The sequence below is a fragment of the Arachis hypogaea genome, chromosome 16, assembly GCF_003086295.3.
Source record: "Arachis hypogaea cultivar Tifrunner chromosome 16, arahy.Tifrunner.gnm2.J5K5, whole genome shotgun sequence".
Classification (NCBI taxonomy): Eukaryota; Viridiplantae; Streptophyta; class Magnoliopsida; order Fabales; family Fabaceae; genus Arachis; species Arachis hypogaea.
Genome location: NC_092051.1, coordinates 130692999 through 130717199, shown reverse-complemented (window position 1 = coordinate 130717199; position 24201 = coordinate 130692999). Strand labels below are relative to the sequence as shown.

Genomic DNA, 24201 nt, shown 5'->3' with positions numbered 1-24201 from the left:
ATCAGTCCTATAATCTTTCTTTGTTCCACCTTCAGCCACCCCTTGATAGTCATCATCATCGACCCACTTAAAGTAATTACAGTAACTGCCCTTCTACAAATTCAAAAATTAGAAAACAAAAAATTGAAAAATACCCAACAACACAAAACAAGATGGAAAACCTTTAGTTTTTTCCACAACACTCACCCGGTACCTTGGACATGCATGGAATAGTCTATCCGGATTCTCTGCTGTCCCAGATTTTTTTTTTATCATAACCTTCAACCCACAGAAACATGATTTCTCATGAGTTTTTCTCCTGGTTCGCATTGAAGCGCTGGAACCATTACTGCCGTTCAGCGGAAACGACACACCACCGATACGACCTCCATTTCCTGCCTCCATCCTCGTCGCAAACCGGCAATTTCAAGGTCTACCCAGGCATATGTCCCTCCGATTGTTGAACGTGACTTATTTATCGTCGAATTTAGGATTAGGGTTCAAACACTAAGGGACTGATTTGAACTGTTTTAACATAGTTACCTTGTCAGCAATAGCAGGGCACATGTAGGCGTTTACCACGGTGGCAGTTAACGTCACAGGTCAGCGAACGTTAGCCAACTCAGCGAAGAAAATGACGGAAGGACGAACGTGATTAACTCGCATATCTTTGGGGGACAATTTTGATTAACTTTATCTTTCGGGGACTAATATGGAGATCAAGGTATCTTTCAGGGACGATTTTGACTATTAACTCGGATTTTATTTGTAATTTGTGGAGGTTTTAAATTCTCACAAACTATTAACAAATTTATTTTTGAAAAATTCTTTTATTGGTGGTGGTTAAGTGAAGAAAGACCATTGTTAAAAATAATGTCATAGAAAAAAAAGTAATTGCAGCACTAAGACCTTTTAAAGGAGAAAAAATAGCTTTGAACAAGAAATGAAAACATTAATGTTGATGATATTTATATTGATGATGATGACAATAGAAGAGGTAACGATAGTGATAAAATATGGTTACACAATAAAAATAGTAGAGATAGAAGTGATTATGATGAGGATGAAGAAGGTGGTGGTAGTAGTGGTTATAGTTGGTTATATTACTGAAAAATTTTTTGTAGGGGTTTAAACTCCCCCCAACAAATTACAAATAAAACCCCCACAAAACTAATTTTCGTTACTAGTTAACGGATTTTTTAGCAGAGGGATCGTATTATCCTAAAATAAAAAAATCGCCTCTTATCCTTCTTTTTCATTAGACGCACGAGTCCTTATGTGAGAATTTTCGCAAAAGATGACGGAAATGTTTATGTGTGATGTAACTTATATGATCTAACATTTATCTGTCTTACGTGAATGATAAAAATTTGATTGAAACTGTATAATTATCAAAGTAATGTCTCAATCAAATAGTTAATTGGTTATCATTTCTCTACAATATTATTTTGATTACTGTATAAACAATAAATAATTACAATCTAATAGTTATCATCCATGTATGATAGATGAAGGTTAGATTATACAAACTAACATCACATGTAAGCATTGTGCATCACTTTTTGCTAGAGATTCTCATAGAAGAGCTTATATATCTAATAGAAGGAAAAAATAGAAGTGAATTGTCATTTTCTATGGTCAAGGTAAGAATGGTCTAAATAAAAAAAAAGGACCGAAAAAAAATTTTATCCAAATATTTTTTTTAGTTTTTTTTATTATATTTTATAATATTTTAAACATTTTTTATTATAAAAAATGGATAATACTTAAATCAGCATATTAAAAAACCGAAGATTATTTTGAAAGTTTCCTGTCACTTAAATTTGAAAATATGAAAATCTTTTTTATTTAGATGAAAAACCAAGTTGTTTATTACTTTATTTATCTTCCACTGAAATTAACCGGTCAAATGGAGTTGCTAGAAAAAATAAAAAAAGAAAAGAAATCCGCGAAAGACAACTAAACAAGCTGGGTGAGCGAGAGCTGGTTTGGATTTGATTTTTCCATTTGTCAGTTTTCATTCATTCTTTCATTCATTCATACTACACACACACGAAAAAACAGATCCTTCCTTCTTTCCTTCCTTCCTCTCTCACCTTATTCTTCTTCTTCTTCCTTCTCTCCCTTCAGAGATAGACACTGATAGATCTGATAGGATTGGAATTTTGAGAAAGAAAGAAAGATGATAGCGATTCCGTACCTGACCGCTCTAACCACATACTTCAGCTATGGCCTTCTCTTCGCTTTCGGTCAATTCAGAGATTTCTTCCGCAAACTCATTGATTGGTCCAAAGCTAACACCCTTCAAGGTTACGCTCCGATCTGCTTAGGCCTCGAGGATTTCTATATCCGCCGTTTGTACCTCCGTATTCAGGTTCCATTCTCTTCATTCCATTTCTCATTAAACTTGAAATGAAATTCAACAGTTATTATTATTCAGAAGACTCTAATTTAGAGACACTTGTCTTTTTGTGTGCCTAATCGATTCTAGACGTGGATCCAGAATTTTAGGCAATTCAATGAATTATTGTATTCATGCATTGAAATTCAGATACATAATGATAAGATAAAGATGCAATGACATGGGTTAACTTATCTCACTCACCGATCCGTTATATTTGGGGAAAAATAAAACTAGAATGTTATAAATGACAAAAGCCTATTGCCTACTAATATTGGTAAAGGGGTAGCATGTGTCCCCACTCCTTCAAAGTGAATCTTTGTCCTCTTCTTTACGTGTGCTTGAATTAGTTTACTTTGTATCCAAGGTAGCTAGCTACTAGTATAAATGTATAGCCTCATTGAGACAACATTTTAATAATTACCATTAATCAAACATGAATTTAACATCTGATCTTTTTTTTCAATTAAAATATTAAGTAGATATTCCTGCATTTCTCTTTTTGCAGGACTGCTTCGGAAGACCAATATCAAGTGCCCCTGATGCTTGGTTTGATGTAGTTGAACGCTACTCGAATGACAATAACAAGACACTGAAGTATAACTCCTTAGTTTAGTTTTCTGGCCTGTGATTATATTTTCTGGGATTTTGGGGGTTCTTGAAATATTCGAATTTTCCTTGTGCAAGTCTCTAATTATAGAGTTATTGCTTGAGTAATTTATGTGGCTCCTGTTTCTCCTGAGCAGACGGACTACAAAAGTAAGTAGATGTCTCAACTTGGGATCATACAATTATCTTGGTTTTGCTGCCGCAGATGAATACTGCACTCCTCGAGTTATTGAGACATTGAAGAAGTATTCACCGAGCACTTGTAGCAGCCGTGTAGATGGAGGTTTAGTATATCATTTTGTGTATTACCTATTAAATTAAATTTCTATGTTCATTTATGGATGCTCCTTTTGGCTTCTACAATAGGCACAACTGTACTTCACAATGAATTGGAGAAATATGTGGCAAGTTTTGTTCGAAAGCCAGCTGCTATAGTTTTTGGTATGGGCTATGTGACAAACTCTGCTATTCTTCCAGTGCTGATGGGAAAGGTCTGTTACAAATATCTAGTGATTCTGCCTTGGTGAGAGATTCTAATTGTAGTTGCATGATCATTTGTTGGTATATCTATACTTTACAGGGATGTTTGATTATCAGTGATTCGTTGAACCACAATTCAATTGTTAATGGTGCACGAGGGTCCGGAGCAACCATTCGTGTTTTTCAACACAACAGTGAGTATCTTTGCTGCATACTATAATATAAAAGATGAATTTGTCATTGAGAACTTAGGTTTTCAGGTTCTCAATTAACCATTCATAAACTTTTTTCTTAGGGGGCAAAAAAATTAATCTATACTGTTAGAGTCTCTCTTTTTTGTTTTTTAACAACACAGGTCTTAGTGTCAGGTATTTGGTAAGAGATGATGTTGACTACTATTCCGTGTTATATAATTACTATTTGACAATATATATTTAGGTTAATAAAATTCCATATTTGACAAATTGTTTCTGCTGACAGGAAAAAAAAGAAAAAAGGAAAGAGTAAACTGTAGCTTACTGATCTGTTTAGTTATGAATCTTGAAAATGTAGTGTGTTTCACTTGGATACCAAGTTACATCTTTTTGTCCTTTTGTTTCTTTGCTGTTCTTTAGTTAATGTTATGGTGTCTCCACTGGTCACAGCATTTTTCATTTACTTTCTCTTGGCTGTCTTGCCTGCAGTTCCATCACATCTTGAGGAAGTACTTAGAGAACAAATTGCTGATGGACAGCCAAGGACTCACAGGCCTTGGAAGAAGATAATTGTCATTGTGGAGGGAATATACAGTATGGAAGGAGAGCTCTGCAAGCTTCCAGAGATCATAGCTGTATGCAAAAAATATAAGGTTGGTTACTGAAATCTAATATACAAATTACACAGTTTGAATCCTTATCATATTATGATTATATAAAGATATAGAGGTGATGTATCCTGGAGCCTTTCCATGTGAACTATTGTAATTGGTTTATGTAAACCCTTGTTCCACCTATAAACTGATAAAAGGATAGTGTTTCACCTGAGTGATCTTGGATTGTGTCCATAACCTTTGGTGGATATTTGCCAAGGTGGTGTTGTGTTACTTGACGTTATCAAGTTTTATTCTTTGGTTTAGTTTCATTTATTCGTTTCTGCATACTTGAACTGTTGTTTAGGCCTACACATACTTGGATGAAGCACACAGCATTGGAGCAGTGGGCAAAACAGGAAGAGGGGTTTGCGAGCTCTTAGGTGTGGATACTGCTGATATTGACATCATGATGGGGACCTTTACCAAATCATTTGGATCATGTGGAGGTTACATTGCAGGATCTGAGGTATGTTTTTTTATTTTTTATTTTGAAAAATATCTTGACTCTGAATTCAGTGATTAACAACCAGGAAGTGAGCTGGAGAAATCTGTTGTAAGAGATTTTGATTTGTTCCCCGATATTGACTATTTATTTTGTTTTGTCGTTGGTGTGTAATGCAAATTGGTTTGGCATAGCTAAACAATGCTACAGATGCCATTATGTGTGGTACAAAGAGATGATGGAATGGCAACTAGGTTGATGTTTCCCATGTTTAGTATACAGTGTGTGCATGTACGTATGTTGCATATTACAACTAGGTAAATAATCTCAATAGCCCCTTAATTATTCGAAAGATTTCATATTGGAAAACCTATGCACTAAAAGCCCAGTCCCAGAGATCCAAAGGACTATGTGATATCCACCTAGCGATTGTAAGTCCTGATTATTGGTAGATTCTATGTTTGTGCTCTTTCTTCTCCGTCATCCGATTTCATTGAATGGGAAGGCTGGCTATCCTTGTCTACTATCAGTCAAGTGAGTGCTTTACTAATAGCTATTGTTGCTCGTGTTAGTTAACTGGGCCAGAGGCCTGAATCTCTTATAATCTATATCAAGAAAAGATGTTTTGTTTGTGCTTTTACCAGCTGAGAAGGGGGATTCTTAATGGTTTTCAGAATAAATTAGACACTAAGACTAATAATGTTTAGGTATGAAAGAAGTTCATGTTTGTGAATCTGCTTGCATTGTATGTTAGCTTATTGTGGGTTAAATGTTAAATGTATTTGTGTCACTTGTTCTCCACTTCAATGTTGCGCAGCACATTGTAATGCACAATGCATATGACACTGCAGACCTTGTTGGAACAGTGCACTTTGCATGAAAAAATAAATAGTAAGATAAAATGGAAGTACTTATGGTTCATAACCGATGAGAGAACTTTCATTTTTGTTTCATGTGGCTGAAATAATATAGTATTGCATCTAGTTATGATATTTGATCTACTTGTAGAACACCTTTGGTCCACATTAGGAAGTTCTTTATTTTGGATTGTTGCTTCATGTTTTTCTGTCTGGAATGCATCTGAGAATTGTTGAACCTTGCTGGTGCATAATTTAATATATTGGTCTGTTGGATCTATTCAGGACCTTATAAAATACTTGAAGTACACTTGCCCTGCTCATCTTTATGCAACTTCTGTTTCACCACCAGCTGCACAACAAATAATATCGTCCATAAGAGTTATCCTTGGAGAGGATGGTTCCAATAGAGGTTTGGCTAGCATTTGTGCTTTTTTCTGTCTTTTTGCTAGCACTGCATCTGTGCTAGATATATACATACATACATACATCTTCTCACTTCATATTGAAGCAAAGTTGTTTGCCATACAGGTGCCCAGAAACTTGCAAAAATTAGAGAAAATAGCAACTTTTTCAGGTCAGAACTGCAGAAGATGGGCTTTGAAGTTCTCGGAGATAATGATTCTCCTGTGATGCCAATAATGCTTTACAATCCTGCGAAAATCCCTGCCTTCTCTAGAGAGTGTCTCAAGCACAATGTAAGACTAACAACTGCCAACTATTTATGCTTCTTGTCAATGTCATGCATCCATGGCACGAATAATTTGTTTTGCTTTTCTTTTTAAGAAATAATGTCCGAAATTGTGGAAATGGTCCTGTTTCAGGTTGCTGTTGTGACAGTGGCGTTTCCAGCAACACCACTGTTACTTGCCAGAGCACGCATATGCATATCTGCTTCTCATTCAAGGGAAGACCTTGTGAAAGCCTTGCAGGTACATATTTTTACCTTCATTCGATTGTTAATGCTTTAAAAAAGAAATTCAAGTAAAATGTGATGGTTATTTCTTATGATTCTGAACGTTAATGATGTCGAACAGTAGCTGTTACTCTGTTTCCCACAACTAAGAAAATGAAACTCTTTGATATTCTACCAGGGTTTCTCCTTCTGAATTTGATATCAAGGATCAATATTTGTGTCTTGTCATTTTACTTGTTGCAATATTTAGTTTGCAAAACTATGTTAGTTGCATTGGATATTTTATGCTATAACTTATTGGAATTGTTCTCCTTTCTTAGGTTATCAGCAAAGTTGGTGATCTAGTTGGCATAAAATATTTCCCTGCTGAACCACTGAAGCAGCATCAAGATGGAAAAGCTGTCAAATTTGACTAATAAGAGCTGTTAAATAAGCAGGAAGAGTTTCATAAAAGATTGATGTTGAAGATAGTAGGAGTTATAGAAAGCATTTTTGTTTGAATTGTGATTGGTAGGCTATCAAACTAACTAGCATGTTGCTATGTTCTAATCTAGTAAATTTGTTGCCATCTCAAAAAGAGTGAACTATTCTTGGTTTCGCAGATACATGTGAATCTTTTTGTCTCCTATTGGAGGAGAGACTCTCTAATCTGCCTACTCTCTGGTCATATGATAATCTGTATAGTTTATAGCATTAATTTTGTTCTCCCATTTCCATTGGTAATTCGTTTAAAACACATATTTGCTTGGAATTTTAATAAAAAAAAATGAGTTTCGAATATGAGCAGTCCCTTTGGAAGTGCATAGGGTGATTGGCTCCTTGCCTACGCTTTACCCAGAAGATTGTTCATCTGTGATATACCCATTTTTGTTATGGAATTAGGTGGTGTTTTTTCTTCTCCCAAAACGCTTTTAGTGGATTGGCAAGCACTTGTTGATATGAATTATAATCATTTCCTTTGCTGATTTGATGAGGAGGCAACCCATTTATCTAGTCAGCATCCAAATCTGGCATCCTTAAGTGATGGTAATTTATTTAACTGATGGTTATTTATCAGTATATTTCTATGTAATTTACTTGGTATGAGGTAAAACAAAGGTCAGCTACTCAGCTTCATGTTGTCACGAAGGGAAATGTTGATTTTTCAAGCCTCACTACAGTAAAGGGAATTGATGTTTTATAGGTTTTTTATTTAAATAAAAAATGTAAATATTTTCAGGTTTACGTAAAAGTGAGAGAAGTTGCAAACTAACATAGTAACATAATAGGTAGCATTTTGCAATACCTTCTTGTGTTAACACAAAAAAAATCACTTCTCAATAGACAATTGGGACTGATAAATAGTTGTCTTGATGGGTACAAGGAATCCAATTATCCGACCAAAATTGGCTTGACCCAATTTGACTATATTGGTTTTTTACCCGACTGATAATCCAATGCATTCAGATTGGACCCCGATTATGCCTGATTTTAAATTGGTTTGAGTATTGGTTCTTGGGATTGTGAAACCGAACCACTCGATTTTCAATTAGGTTTATATTAATTTAAAAAGAAATATAATATATATATAATTTCATTTCTTTCTAACTCAAATTATGATACTTATTTAAGTATAATTTTGAGGATCTATTACTCTTCATTTTATTTTATTATATATTATTTATGTAAAAACTCTTCCTAATTTTTTTATTTTTTTTAAATTTTATTTTCAATTAGATATCCGATTACTCGAACCAATCCAATTTTGGTTTAGTTGTTTTGATTTTGTTTGGATCCACTCACAAAAATCTCGAATTTGAACCAATATGAATCAATTAAAATTTTAATTAGTTTGGTTCTCACTATTCCCAAAATCCAAACCAACATAATCTGTCAACACTTCTATTCGCAAAAGAGTCTAGATTTATGAAGAGATTTCATTTTGCAATAACAGATTAAGTTTGAGTTTTACTTTTAATGCTAATACTGGGCTAAACTCCAAGAGAGTGTCACGATTTGGGGGCAATATTTGTTGAGTCTAAACCTAAGGGGTTGCAAAACAAGCCTTATTAATTCTATTTGTAACTTACACTCTAATTTAAACCTTAGTGTAATGGTAGCAAAGGCTTTGTACCGATGGCCTATTTGTTGGCCTCATATAGCCACATCCCAGGTTCGATTCCCAGCTGTAGTTGGGTGTGATAGAACCTGTATTGTGTGTGTGAGTGTGATGTGCGTGAGTGGTTAATACCTAGGAATGGGGATTGTCCAATTTATCGACAAAAAAAAAAAAACTTAGTGTAATTGCAGTTTATTTGTTATTGTGAGTAATCACGTATCGATTTAAAATTTAGCTGAGGTCAAATAATTGACAAAAACCTTTAAAAATATTGTGTATAAGTGTATAACGTGGGTGGGATTGTAATATGCTTAGAGTTAAGAGTTGTCCGAGTTCAACGAGACCAAGGGCATCAACTCCGATGGTGTTCGAAGACCAGGCGGCTAAAGTGGTGGTGCAGAAGCTGAGGGAGGAAAGAGAAGAGAAGGGTAGATTAGTAATTTCAGAAGTAATTTTGAATGAGTGGATTAATGGCTGTTTAAAACAAAATCCAGCAAAAGTCGTTACATATCAACCAATTTATGAGGGAATTAAAGGGTTGGCGGATTGTGAGGGATATTATGAAGCAAACTCAGAAAACACAGCTACATGGGGTGAGGAAGGAAAGTTTAGTAGGCTGGTCAAGGGTGGCAAAGAGGATAAAAAAAAAGAAACATGCTGGGTTTGGTCCTAGGCCTAACAATAAAAGGGGATCCAATATTATTGAAGTGGCTTCCTTGGGCTCGGTCTTCTCAAGCCCTAGAAGTGAGGAACCTTGCATAGGTTTACAATCTGGGTCGGGCCTAGTGGATATGGATCAGGATCCTCGGACTATAAGGGAACAACAGGTGAGCTTGGAGAGAGATGTGCTTGTGTCACCAGAAGGAGAGAATGGCGTGGGAGATCCTCATGGGGCACTAAGCTGGCTGGACGGTGGGCAAGAAAGGCTTCGCCGCGGGAGTGAAGGGCCAATGTCGGCAAGTCGAAGCTCTTCTTCAGCGCCACTCACTATGCCTCGCAATGATGGAGAGGAAGTTGAGATAGAGAACTGAGCCCACACATTCTCGATAATGTTGGTGAAAGATACAAATGGTGGTTTTGATGCTGGTGGGATAGGTGAACGGCACTGTAGACGGTAGGGGTAACTTGGCTGACATTAAGAATGGGACTGGCATGGAAATTGTTACCACTTACCAGGGGCAGTGAACATGAAAAAGAAACGCAAATAAGGAAAAGGATGTCAAAGAAGGGAGGCAAAGTGGATTTGACGTATGTTGAAGACAACTCTGTAAAGGGGGTGGCGGGTGATAGTAAGTCGAACAACAATGGAGGGAGCACAGGTAATGAAGATAGTCAGATTCTGGAGGAGCAAATACTTGAAAATAGAAAAATTTGGGACTTAGTAGTGGAGTCAAGTGAATACTATACAATAAAGAAGATGATATTATAGCTCTCCAAACTCAGAATGAAGAGATAATTGTTCAGAAAAGGAGGTTGGCAAAACAGAAAAAGAAAACAAAACATTGCAGACCTAAAAATAAAAAAAATGTGAAATAATGTTTTAAAATAATTTTTGGCTCTTAGAATATTAGGAGTTTGAGGGGTAGGTGATGAAAAACCGAGCATGGTGAAAGACCTTAAAAGAAAACATAAACTGAATATGTTAGGTTTGATTGAGACTAAGAGATAGGTAGTGACTAAGTTTGATGTAGCACGTATTTGGGAGAGCAATGATACGGGGAGGGAATTTTTTGGGTCGGATGGTGCTTCAGGTGGCTTGTTATTAATTTGGAATGAAATGATGTTTAAAATGAGTAGTTGTCATAAAAGGGAGAGATGGTTGTGTGTTGAAGGAATGTTATCAAAAAATAATTTTAATTGTGTATTTTGTTTAGTGTATGGGACTCATACAAGAGATGAAAAACTTATGGTGTGGGAGGAGTTGAGTTATATAGCTGGGTTATGCCAGTATTCTTTCTGTTACATGGGAAATTTCAATGAGATTGTACAGGTAGAGGAGAGAAAAGATGCTGATAGGTTAACAACGTCTGCGAAAGACTTCAAGAATTGGATACAAGATATGCAATTAGTGGATTTACCGCATTAGAAGCTTACATGGTTCAGAGGTCGATCTTACAGTCAAATCGATAGAGCTCTAGTTAGTCTGGAATAGCTAGAGGAGTTCCCAAAGACGCGTCTAAAAGGTGGACCGAGAAGATTGTCAGACCATTGTCCTATGATAGTAAAAGTTAGTAAGTTGAATGGTGAGCCAAGACCATTCAAAAGTCTTGACTCTTGGTTTACACATGAAAGTTTCTTAAGGATGGTAAAGGAGGAATGGAGAAGTATAGGTGTTGGATAGTTCACTAATAAACTGAAGGTTTTGACGATTCCTCTTGGGAGATGGCATAAGGACCACTTTGGTGACATGGATAAGAAAATCAAAATGTTTGAGGAAGAGATTAAGAAGTTAGATGATATGGTAAGCAATGGGGTATATGATGCTACAATGGAGGTAAGAAGGAAGGCACTAGTTAGATCCTGTGAGAGATGGTATGAGAGGAAAGAATTGTACTGGAAGTAGATGTCTCGGTCTCGACATGCGAAGGACATAGATAAGAACACTAGATGTTTCCACAATATAGCTTCAACAAGAAGAAAAAATAACAGGATTGATGCTTTGGTGATTAATGGCAGATTGGTTAGAAATCAAACTAGAATTAAGTATGCTGTTAGATAGTTCTACAAGGGCTTGTATCATTAGGAGTGGTCTTCTAGGGTGGGTTTCAGAGATGGTTTGGTGAATCGGATTAATGAAGAAGAATCCGCAGCTTTGGAGAGAATGTCGTCACTTGAGGAGATTAGAGAAGCAGTATGGGACTGTGAATCATCTAAGGTGCCAGGAAGTGATGGATACAACATGAATTTCATCAAGAAGTGTTGGGAGGAGCTTGGATCGGAATTCACTACAGTTGAGATGGGATTCTTTCAGAATTCCAAATTACCTGCAGATTCGAACATCACATGGGTGACATGGCTCCTAAGTTTGTAGAAGCTAAGGAGATTAAAGACATTCAACCAATTAGTATTGTTGGATGTGTGTATAAGGTGATTTAGAAGGTGCTTGTTAGGAGGATGAAGTCAGTGATGCCAGGACTTGTGGGAGAGACGCAAAGTACATTTGTCAAGGGTTGGAAAATACATTATGGGGCTCTTATAGCTTGTGAAATGGTATAATGGCTCAAGTTGAGAAAAAAAGGAGGCAGCGATAATCAAATTAGATTTTCAGAAGGCATATGATAGAGTCAAGTGGAGTTTTGTGGATATTGTGTTACAAAAGATGGATTTTAGACGGAGATATAGGGAGTGGATTATGGAATGTATTGGCACAACTTCTATGCCTGCATTGCTTAATGGGTCACCAACTAAATAGTTTAAGATGGAAAGGGGGTTGAGACAAGGGGATCCATTTTCACCGTTTTTATTCGTTCTTATCGTTGATGTGCTGCATAGAAGCAGTCAGAAACGGCTGTATATCTCCTTTTTTGGTTGGAACGGATAATATAGAGTTGTCTAAACTTCAATTTGTTGATGACACTATATTATTCTATCCATCCGAGGAAAAGACCATCAGAAATTATAAGAGACTGCTACGATGCTTTGAGATGATGTCAGTGATTAGCATTAATTTTGACAACACTAGTTTAATATCAGTTAATTGTGAGCAGCATTAGGTTCAGAGTATGTGCAGTTTGTTAGGTTGCAAGGAAGCTACTCTTCCAATCAAATATCTTGGTATTCCCCTATGAGTGAACCCAAGATTGATAAAGACATGGAATTCAATAATAGATAACATGGAGGAAAAACTCAGCCTATGGAAAGCGAAGGTGCTCAATAAAACTGGTAAGCTAATGCTTATCAAATCTGTATTAAATAGCTTGTCGTTATATTACTTGAGTTTGTATAAGATGCTAAAGACTATTGCAGAAAAGTTAATTTTCTTACAGAAAAGATTCATGTAGAGTAAGGAAGACGGTAGGAGTGGTATGGCATTAGTGAGATTGGAAGTGGTACATGCTCCTAAAAAGTTAGGGGTGCTGAGGGTTGGGGATGCGGTGGTTCATAACACAGCAATATTGTTTAAGTGGTGCTGACGCTTTTCAAAGGAGAAATGTCTGTTATGGAAGAAGATGGTTTGCTCTTGTAATAATCTGAACCCCATGATGAGATGTTATCCAATCAGGTACTACCGACCAGAGGTGGTCCGTAGAAGAATATCTGTCACTTATAGATTAAAGAGCAACATATAAAGGATAAGAAGATTATGAGAGTTGGACAGGAGTTGACAATAGAAATGAAGAGCATTGGGCTATTCCTGTCACTTTGAAGGATCATTTTGAGAGTTGGACAGTTCACAATAGGAAAGAAGAGCACAAAATATGGTTTATGAGTTTCTTTGCTATTGTTTGAAACGTCTGGTTAGAACGAAATAGAAGAATATTTTAAAACAAGGAATCAGGTATATATGAAATCTTTAACAATTCTCTTTGGAGCTTCAGGGAGTGCAGTGGTGTGAATCTTTTCTATTGTTGATGGCAATGTCAGAGATGACAAATGGATAAGTATCTTTTTTTCCTTTTGTTATTATTTTTGCTTCTTGTTCTTATTGCTTTTCTTTTGCTCCACTTGTTGTGTTGAGCTTCTTTATTAAAAAAAAAAAAGAGCTATCCGATCAATCTGATAAAAAAAATTCAAAAAAATTGCAAAAACAAGCTAGTATAATATATAATATAATAGGGATTTAGCAGTAATATAATTTGTTGGAACTCACAAGTTAGTCATAATAGATATTATAGTTAAGGATAACTATCTTGTGCTCTAAGAGTATCCGTTAAGATTATAAATTAAAAAATTTTGTATTGAAATTTTTTTTATTGAAAATCCAAAAATTTAAATTTTCAATCAAGGTTGCGAGAACCGGACCGGTCAATAAACCGATGAGATCACTGGTTCAATGGTTCACTGGTTCGACCGGGGTTCAACCGGTTTAATTAAATATTAAATAAAATTATTAAAAAACTTAAAATAATCTTAAGTATATAAATTCAATGATCTCTAACTTAATAAAATTTAATATTTCACATAATAAATTATCCATTACTTAATATTAGAGGTTCACAAACAACTTCAAAATCTTGTAAGTATTCAAGCAGAAAATACATGTATATTGAGCCTTGTTATTTTTGTCATACTTCACTGTAAAATACTGCCAAGCTGGATCAGATTTACCTCTGGATGAACCAGTTTGAGAATCTTGTGGCTGTGGGTTACTTTGTGATTGTTCTATCTATAACAATCAGAAAACCAAAGACCAGAAAACTTCAGAAAACCATGAAAATAATCAAAATATTCATCCTGAAGCAACAAACAGAAGCAGCAAAATATATTCAAAATCAATAACAGCAATGATGAAAATAATGAAACAGCAAACAGAAGCAGGTAACAGAAGCAGCAATGCAAAACAGAAGTAGGTAACAGAAGCAGCAATGCAAAACAGAAGCAGCTAACAGAAGCAGCAAAAAAATATTCATCATGATTCATGAAGCAGCTAACAGAAGCAGCAATGCAAAACATATTCAAAATAAAAAACATCAATCATGAAAATCAAGAAGGCAACATAGAATAGCTGAGCTCACAAAACTTCAGAAAATCAAAATCCAAAATCATAAAGGCAGCATAGAACCGGCGAGCTCACAGAACCTCAGAAAATCAAAATCCAAAATCAAGCATAGAACAGGCGAGCTCACAGAACAAGATCAGAACCTCAGAAAATCAAAATCAAGAAGCATAGGTGAAAGAACAGAGTCTTACCAAATTCAGAAGGAGGCGGGCTCGGCCGGTGGTGGTCGCGGCTGCTGTCGATGGTTGTGGGTGGCGACGAGGAGGCGGGCTCGGCCGGTGGTGGTCGCGGGCTCGGCTATGGTGGCCTTGCTGGCCTTGATGGCTGTGGGTGGCTATGGACGTTGGCGCCGAATCTCAATTAGGTTAGGGGAAAGGGGAAGAAAGGGGAAGAAAGGGGGGGGGGGAGTATCAGATTAGGGTTAGTCATTAGTGGCTTAGGAGACATTTCGCGAAGGGCATTCTCGTTTTTTTTTTTTTTAAATGCCAAAACGACGTCGTTTGGCATCTGAATTTGCAAACTATTGAACCGCAAAAAAACCGGACGGTTCTTTTGGTTCGCCGGTTAACTGCCGGTTCGACCGGTTTTTTGGCCAGTTTTTTGCCAGGCGGTTATTAGTGTTACCCGGACCGGTTAGGTGACCGGTTCCCGTTTTTCCGGTTGAACCAACCAGTCCGGTCCGATTTTCAGAACCATGTTTTCAATACATTTTGTTTTGTATTTATTAAAAAAAATTTAAAACTTTCATCCATAATGATTTTATTATGTGCCCTTAAAATACATATTTGTTAAACTCTTAGGCTGCGTTTGCTTTATGGGATTAGAAGACTGAGACTGGGTATTGTGTTTGGTGACCAGAGACAAAAATTAATGGGACATAAAATTTCAGTCTTGAGACATAAAATTTCAATTTTTTTATTACCTTCAAAAAGTGAAGACATATAGGACTGAAATTTTTAGAGACAAAAATTGAAATTTTAATAATATTTCTTTCAAAAAATATTTTTATTTAACTTTTCAGATTTCCAATCTACTCGTCAATCTCTAACTTTCTCTTATCTTAAACTAAACATGATACTAAAACATAACTCATCTAGTATATTTTACACTAAACAGTAAACACAATGTAGAAACTTAATTTAGTCCATGTCTCCAATCTTTGTCTCTGAGTCTCAGTCTCTCTTCCAAACGTAGTCTTTGGTTAGGACAATAGATAGATGATTTATAAATTTAAAACGTTTTATTTTTAAGGCAACGTTGGTTCTGATAATTGGACAAGACAAAATACTGATAACAAAACACAAAAGACAGAAATACAAAAGTAAGTGTTCTTGTATTTTGTTTGGTGATAAACTAAAACAAATGATAAAAGTTCAATTTATTCTTATTTTTTTATTCAAAAAATTAAAAAATATATAATTATAAAAAATTAATAAAAATAATGAAAAATAAATTATGTCTCTTGTTAGTATTTCTGTGTCTTTTCTGTCAGGATATACACTAATTTAATATTTTTGAAGACAATATCTCTATCCATATCTCTCAACCAAATATAATTTTGTGTCTTGTGTCCTTTTTTTAGTGTCCCATATAACTTCTTATCCTAATTGTTTTATGTTGTCTTATTTAATTTTTTGGTCAAAATTAATTTCTTCTTTTTAAAAAACATTTTTTTAAAATATTTTTTAGATAACAGTAAAAATCATAATTGTAGTAATTATAGTAATAATTGTAGTAATTTAAGAGTTAAAAAAATAAGAAAAATAAAAAAAAGTTTTTCCTTTTTTTATTTTTATAATACTTTTATTTTTACTTAAAAAAGTTTATCAAATACAAATATATTTTTTTAAAAAAAATATTTTCATTAAAAATATTTTTCGGAATATCAAAATAACTCATTAGTCTCAATCCCTGTTAAACCCAAGGAAACCAAACCCTGTTGGCGCTTTTAGAAGTTTTGGTTCCCTTGTTCAAAGCAAGCAACAGCGGGAGGCGCAGATCTGAGTGCGAGTGAGATTGAAGTTGTAGAAGATGTTAGACATTAACCTCTTCAGGGAGGAGAAGGGCCACAACCCCGAACTCATCCGCGAATCTCAACGGCGTCGTTTCGCCAGCGTCGAACTCGTCGATGACGTCATCAACCTCGACAAGGAGTGGCGCAAGCGTCAATTCGAGCTCGAAACTCTCCGCAAAGACTTCAACAAGATCAACAAAGAAATCTCCAAGCTCAAGCGTGTAACTCTCTCTCTCTCTCTCTCTCTCTCTCTCTCTCTTAATTCAATTACTTACTCTAATTAATTTAGGCTGGTGAAGATGCAACCAACATTATTACTCAATCGGAGGAGACTAAGAAACTCATTGCTGACAAAGAGCTTGAAGTTCGTGACACTTTCAAACTCTTAAATTCTAAATTGGAAAGCATTGGAAACCTTGTCCACGATTCGGTTCCCGTTAGCGATGATGAGGTCACTTTCATTTGCTTCTCTGTTCCTGAAATCATCAGCTTTTCTCTATAATATGATTATGATTATAATTGCCAGTTGTGTTTCAGGCCAATAATGCCGTAATTAGAACCTGGGGAGAGAAAAGGGTGGAGCCTAAACTGAAGAATCATGTAGATCTAGTTGATCTCCTTGGAATAGCAGATACAAAAAAGGGTAACTAACAACTTTTTGTTCTTATCATTTTAATTTGACTAGGAGCTGACTTTAAACTTTTAGTATATTCTGTTTCATAATGTTGTTGTTGTCTTATGAATGACACACCTATATATATATATATATATATATATATATATATATATATATATATATATATATATATATATATATTTGTAAATGTCATACTATCAATGTTCACTGCTACCGATATTCAATTTACCTATTTCGTCATTTCTAAACACTATTGACACCCTATCCAATTTGAGTTTGAAGTCTCTCTAAATCGGAAAGATAATTAGTCAAATACAAATGTATAATAGCATGTCTTATGAGTGTCTTCGAGTGTCAGACACAAGTATACTTTGTTTAATTGGTGTGTGCATGCTTCATAGATGATTCCTCTATTGCATATAGTATTGGTATTTTGCAGTGTTTTTTCATCAATAATGTAATATTGCTTTCGACACAAACAACTACATGGTGGAGGAACTCAAACTTCCTTGAAATTGTTGCTAGTCATACTATACTCTGCTTGTCATCTACCGCATGAAGACCTTGGGTTTGTTTTGATCTTTTGATCACCAATATAGTCCATGGAACATGATTGGTGCATTCAAATATGGAAGCCAAGATTATTCTCACATCATGTTTATCAATGCATAACAGGAGCTGACGTTGCTGGTGGTAGAGGCTTCTATCTTAAAGGAGATGGAGTTCGTCTTAATCAAGCTCTAATAAACTTCGGTCTTGATTTTTTGGAGAAAAGGGGATATACTTTATTGCATACTCCTTTCTTCATGAGAAAAGACATAATGTCAAAGTGTGCTCAATTAGCCCAATTTGATGAAGAGCTTTACAAGGTGTGAATACTAGTTAACATTCTTAAATCTCTTAGTGTTACTATACCTATCGTAGTATGACAGCCATTAAATCTTGAAATGAAATCTTCACCAGAGCAGTTTATTTATTATTCAGGTAACAGGTGAAGGAGATGACAAATATCTGATTGCTACGGCTGAACAGCCCCTTTGTGCTTATCATTTAGATGATTGGATCCACCCAACCCAGCTACCCATAAGGTAATCAATTTAAAGGATGCATGTAACGTTGGAAGACTATTGTTTTAAACCTTGGAAATAAGCTCTTTGTAGATATGCTGGATATTCATCATGTTTCCGAAAAGAAGCTGGATCACATGGTCGAGATACTCTAGGAATATTCCGTGTTCACCAATTTGAGAAAGTGGAGCAGTTTTGCCTTACTAGCCCAAATGACAATGATTCATGGAACATGCACGAGGAAATGCTAAAAAACTCTGAAGATTTCTATAAAGAAGTATCTTTTTGTCCCTCATAAGAAACCATGTTTATTAATTATTGTACATGCATTGGTGTGTAAATTAACTATTTTTTCTTCCCACCCCCATAATTGCCTTTCAATGTTCACTGCAGTTGAACATTCCATATCAAGTTGTTGCCATTGTGTCTGGTGCTTTGAATGATGCTGCAGCAAAGAAATATGATCTAGAAGCATGGTTTCCATCATCGCAAACTTACAGAGAGCTAGTGTCCTGTTCAAACTGTACAGACTACCAGGCCAGAAAATTAGAAATTCGATATGGGCAGAAGAAGGTCAGTTATGTTGAATCATATCATTATCGATCTTTTGATAAGCCTTGCCTGGAATCTGATCCTACATCCCCTCAAATGTTGTATGATTACCAGTGCAATAGCTCTAATTATATTTTTCGACAATTTAGTAATGGCAGATTTCATTTCTGTTGCCTGATATATGTTGAGTATATATCTAGCAATCTGAATTCAGAATATGCATTATGTCTTGTAATTTCTATGAGTGCTTCTTTGAAGTTAATTTAATTACCATATGCATTTGATTATTTTCAAAATGTATATATATATATATATATATATATATATATATATATATATATATATTGAAAATAATCAAATGCATATATTCTGTGGTTAGACTTAATGGGTCACAGATATATTGTTGTGCTTTGTCTGCACTGGATGCACCTTTCTTACTTAAGTTGAGCAATATTCATGCATCAATGTGAATGAGCTTTCATAATTCTAACTATTGGTCTTGTACATCTTTTTTGGTGTTGCAGAGCAATGAGCAAATGAAGCAATATGTTCACTTGTTGAACTCTACCCTCACAGCTACTGAGAGGACCATTTGCTGCATACTTGAGAACAACCAGAAGGAGGATGGTGTCGAGATACCTGAAGCCCTCCGACCATTCATGGGTGGAAAGGCATTCCTACCTTTCAAGAACCAGCCAGTTAGTGAAGCCAAAGGGAAGAAATCAAAGGCCTAGTTTCACTATTTTAGTTTAGTCTGAATGATATTTCATTTATGAAAAACAAGTTTATTCAGATTTTGTTGAGAAATTCAAACTACAACCTAATATTTTGTTCAAGTCTTGAAAACCAAAATGTTTCTTCAATGAGATTATTTCTCTTACACAATCCTTACCTATTCTTGCTTCAGTGTTGATGCGAATGATAATAAAAATAAAACACCATGTAATGTTATAATTTTGGTTGAAGGAGACATAAAAATCCAGTATGTACTAGGAGATGATGTTGGATTCTGAAGTTTTCATGGTTTGTCTTGCAGGGCATTGAAATTGAACCATGTTCAATTTAATGGATCTGCGTCAATCGTGGCTTCAATTACAAATTTTTTTGTAAAGAGGAATATCGTCTGGAAAATAGGGACCAAACTAGTGAAACAAGTTCTGTAATAGGTGGTTGCTACCATAAATTAGTATTTTTATACTGCATCATAAAGTATCACCATAAGTTAATTAAAAAGTATTAGGTATAGTATTTTTGAATTAATTAAACTTAATTCAAATGTTAACTAAAATGTCATTCTCTCATTGGTCAAATTATGCTATTTTATTAGTAATATATATATATATATATATATATATATATATATATATATATATTATCCAAGTATCTGTAATAATAGATGAGAAACAGGAGATGCATTGTATTTTGTTACCTAACCAACCTTGTGTGTGACTCTTAATAGCATTCACACTCAGAATATCCTCTTAGGACCAGCATGGACAACAAACTTTATATTTTTCCGGAGTCTGATTATCTGAATAGATAAATAATAAATAAGCTGAAGCTACACTTTGGAGAAAGGAGACAGTGTTGGAGTATGAAAAAAAATGACGTTGGGAGGGTCATTTCTCTTATAAATTCTCAAACGTTTTAAATAAATAAAAAGAAAAAAAAAAAAATATATATATATATATACATTAAAAATATTAATAATGGTTAATTAATGGTTACAAATTACAAAATTTATTAGCCCTCTACCACTCGTCTTGTAATTATATATCAAGTTGTGATGACATTAATCCAATATACGAGACATTTTAATTATAAAACAAATCAATTTATTTCATTATTTTTTGTCAATAAGTTTCAACCTATTCAAATACTAATTTTCTATGTTCATTAATTTCCTTTTATGATTTTTACTTAATTTCTTTATTTTAAATTTTTTCTTAGACTTTCATTTTGATTATATTATATGGATGTTAGAATTAATTTAAATGATGCCATTCTTTGAAATATCTCTGTGTTTTCATTTAACTGTATAGACATAGGGTCTGATAATTTTAGCACTCTTCATTAGGCACAAATTCTTTTTTCAAATAAAAATATTTAATTAATATTATTATAAATTATTTATAACATATTTAATATTAAAAATAATACAATTTTATTACTATACTTTAACCAAGTATTTTTTTTATTTTTTCTTTCAAAGCACAATCTTTGTTGTGACATTAGCATATATTATTTGTAAATTAAATATTTTTTATATTCATATAAAAATATATTATGATTAACTATATATTTAATTTTTTGTAATTTTAACAAAATAAAGTATTAGTTGTTAAATTAAATAATATTATATCAAAATCATGTTTAAGATAGAGAGTACATTTACAATGAAATTAACAGTGAAATTGTTAAGATACTCTACTAATAGTAAATAGTCATGTATCTCTCCATGTGAGATGGCATGTATATTAAAGAAGAGTATGTATCAAAGAAAATGAGAGAGATATTTCAAAAGTGTTATGATTTGTTTTCGAAATAAAAATACTAAAAGTAAATTTTGTTTAAAAAAATTGAATTCTTAAATAAATTCTTTTGTAAAAATTTTAAAATAAAAAAAAATTCAATAATTACTGATCATAACAAAAAAAAATAACAAGTGAAATGTACTTACCGAATTATCGAAAATATTAAAAAATATGCTAACTCAAAAGTAAAAAACTTTATCATAGTACATATCTTATGTGAAACAAATTTTACTGTTGATTCTCCAGCTAGGTACGCTCAAAAACTCGATGATCTCTGTCATTTTGAAGTTTTGCGGCCAAATCCTTTCAGAGTTACATATTTAAAAAGACTAAAATTTAATAATAGGGGTGGCAACTGGTAATGGGGCGGGTAGGGATAGGTTTTTGTTCTACCCGATTCTGTTTTGCCGTACAACAACCTACATAGAACTCGTTTCGCTTTTATCTGTGGGTAGTAAAATATTGAACCCTAACTCGCTCCTGCGGGTACCCGCCCCATCCCTACCAGCCGCTATAATTATTAAAATTCAATAAATAAAATTAAATTTCAAAATTTATATAACTATCCTCACATACATAACATAAATTAAAGTAAAAATTTAAATATGATACAATATTATTAGTCATTTACTAATTATTTTACATATACATATATTATATATTAAAATCATATTATATATATAACGGGGCGGTATTACCTAAATCCGCCCCGCCCCGCCCCTCTCAAGAATCCACTCCGCTAAAAATCCGCCCCGGTGCGGGGTGAGTAATTACTCGCCTCGAACGGATAGAGACGAGGTGGTACCTGCGGGTTCGAGAGGCATTGCCATCCCTATTTAATAAGTTTTCAATTCTTAGCATGTTTTTCTTTTCTATGAATGAAAAGTAAAAATTAAAATAATTATATTCAATTTATAACTTACTAATTATTTTTAATTAAAATACCAATATTTTAATAATTAATAATTAATTGGTCTATGATACTTTAAATGATAAAAAATTTTATTCCATTAATTTATATTAGTGTTTTATTCATAAGTGATATTATTATTATTATCTGAAGTTTTTGACCAATTAATGCGAAAAAAACTCAATTTTAAAAACTTCTAAAAACAATAAAAAAATTTTAAAAAGTACAAAAGCATTGAAGTTAATTCTAAAAAATAAAGAAACACCTGACTAAACAAAAACATTGTGGAATGATTTTTTTCAGAGTTTGTTTATATTTATCATCAATACTCTCTAATATTATTTTCTACAAGAATAAACTTGTGTATTTTTAAACAATAAAAAAAATTTTATCTTTGTTTATTTTTTTGGTCATTTTGAAATAAATTTGCTCCCAAGACAAGTTGGACTGTTAAAATCCACAAGGCTACAGAAGTAAATCCATCAGTAAATTAAGTCACAGTGATACTGTGTTGAAAAAATTGGTTAATTAGTTCTTGCCGACGAAAGAAGATAACGAAGCTACAAATTCGTCTATCATTTATTGACTGATTCACAATCACCTGTGCATGGTGTCCAAGTGTTTTAGCCACCGTATTTGAGATTCCATATACCAGCTAACAGAACAAGCGAACTACACAATGCAGAATGCAAACAAACGCCTTCTCTTCACAGATTATCTTCTACTCTGCAACACACTGTAAGCAAAACAATCACACAACAAAAGACATGATTTATTTGTACTCTCTACCTTGAGTTGTACATGTGTTTTTAGAATTTAAAATAATTTTAATGTCAATAGAAATAATAATTTTTTTATTTTAAAAATTATTATTTTAAATAACAGTGATCTGATGATTTTATATTAAAATTAAAAATATGAATGTCACAAGAGACTGTATGATTATAATTACAATTATAAAGTTCTTTGTAAAAAATATTATTTTTATATTAATTTCAATTCTGGTATAAAATAATATTTTTACTAGTGGTAGAAACAATCCACATAATACTCTGAAGATATTTAGGTGTACTCATAAGAAGAAAAGATGATCAATACTTTGAGAAGAAATTATAAGTTGAAGAAACTATAATGTTTAAGATTATTAATTTGCTATTATTTATGAATTTAAAATAAAAAATAAAAAATAATAACTTATAGTATATTATTATCCTGTTATTGTTTATTAAAATTTATTATATATTATAAACCTTTATATTTAGAGAGATAAAATTGATTAAAATTTTATTAAAATATTTCAATGTAAAAATATAAAGAAATAGATGTTTCAGGAGTTTAAATACTTAGTATAAAAAATTCCAAACTTCCTTTCTCTAAATAATATTTTATAATTTATTTCTCTTTAGAATAATAATAAATTCTTGAATAAAATCAAACTCTTTAAAGATTTTTGTTTTCTTTTAAAACTTTAGTGTATATATATACATAAACCAAATTCTTGATGAACACACCTTCAATAACTCCAATTTGGTATTCTGTGTATGTGGACACTCCATCTAACAAGAAAGTTATTAAGAAATGATATTTTGGCATTTCAATTAATATCTTACCTTTACACACTTCACTTATAATAATTAATTAGTAGATTATTCTTTCTATGTATTTTTATTTCTCTCTTTTTTCTAAAAAAATTAAATTAATCTCTCAAATAGATAAAAAATAATTTAATTGTGAAAATATAGTATAAGTATTAAGTAGTAGCGGAGCATAATTTTTTTTCCCACAAAAACACACTTGCAACCGCATAATAAAAATCACACCGTGTTAGTTAAAACTTGAGCCACATGGCAAACTTCTGCGTGTAGCACTGTAACCGTTGGTACATGCAAACACAGGATCTCTCTCTTCCCTTAATACTACAACAACAGTTACGCCAACTCGTAATATAGGCAGCTACCTGTTTTTTTGTGTCGTCCATACCATGCACCCTGGTTTTCATTTTCTCATCAAAACTTTAAAACACAGGAGCATCTTCCCGTTGTTGTTCAATACCCCCACTTTTCTTCCACCATTCCTCCTAAAGTTAAGCAAATGTCTCTATTTAATTTCATTTTGAAAATATGAGAGAAATAATAATAAAGCTAAGCTAAGAGAGTGTATAGTATATGGTAGTGAGTGAGTGTGGGGAATATTAAT

General features: G+C 33.5%; 2 protein-coding genes across 2 annotated transcripts; both read left to right on the top strand.

Annotated features, from left to right (window-relative positions):
- The first annotated feature begins 1862 nt into the window (after window positions 1–1862).
- Window positions 1863–7314, top strand: LOC112755029 (long chain base biosynthesis protein 2a). Its single transcript, XM_025802904.3, has 11 exons — window positions 1863–2353; window positions 2889–2977; window positions 3127–3272; window positions 3356–3480; window positions 3570–3663; window positions 4153–4316; window positions 4624–4785; window positions 5904–6030; window positions 6150–6316; window positions 6443–6550; window positions 6855–7314. Exons 1-11 carry the CDS (start codon window positions 2162–2164, stop codon window positions 6948–6950), a joined length of 1470 nt encoding a protein of 489 aa, XP_025658689.1. The 5' UTR covers window positions 1863–2161; the 3' UTR covers window positions 6951–7314.
- Window positions 7315–16188: 8874 nt separating this feature from the next.
- LOC112755028 (serine--tRNA ligase) lies at window positions 16189–19446 on the top strand. Its single transcript, XM_025802903.3, has 8 exons — window positions 16189–16526; window positions 16595–16756; window positions 16843–16948; window positions 17618–17811; window positions 17927–18030; window positions 18103–18286; window positions 18403–18582; window positions 19086–19446. Exons 1-8 carry the CDS (start codon window positions 16323–16325, stop codon window positions 19293–19295), a joined length of 1344 nt encoding a protein of 447 aa, XP_025658688.1. The 5' UTR covers window positions 16189–16322; the 3' UTR covers window positions 19296–19446.
- Window positions 19447–24201: the final 4755 nt, after the last annotated feature.

Coding starts and splice junctions, on each gene's coding strand:
- LOC112755029 (XM_025802904.3), top strand. CDS start 2,162: ATGATAGCGATTCCGTACCTGACCGCTCTAACCACATACTTCAGCTAT. Junction 3,273..3,355: donor TAGCAGCCGTGTAGATGGAG/GTTTAGTATATC, acceptor CTTCTACAATAG/GCACAACTGTACTTCACAAT. Junction 6,317..6,442: donor GAGAGTGTCTCAAGCACAAT/GTAAGACTAACA, acceptor GTCCTGTTTCAG/GTTGCTGTTGTGACAGTGGC.
- LOC112755028 (XM_025802903.3), top strand. CDS start 16,323: ATGTTAGACATTAACCTCTTCAGGGAGGAGAAGGGCCACAACCCCGAA. Junction 16,527..16,594: donor AAATCTCCAAGCTCAAGCGT/GTAACTCTCTCT, acceptor TAATTAATTTAG/GCTGGTGAAGATGCAACCAA. Junction 18,031..18,102: donor CCAACCCAGCTACCCATAAG/GTAATCAATTTA, acceptor AGCTCTTTGTAG/ATATGCTGGATATTCATCAT.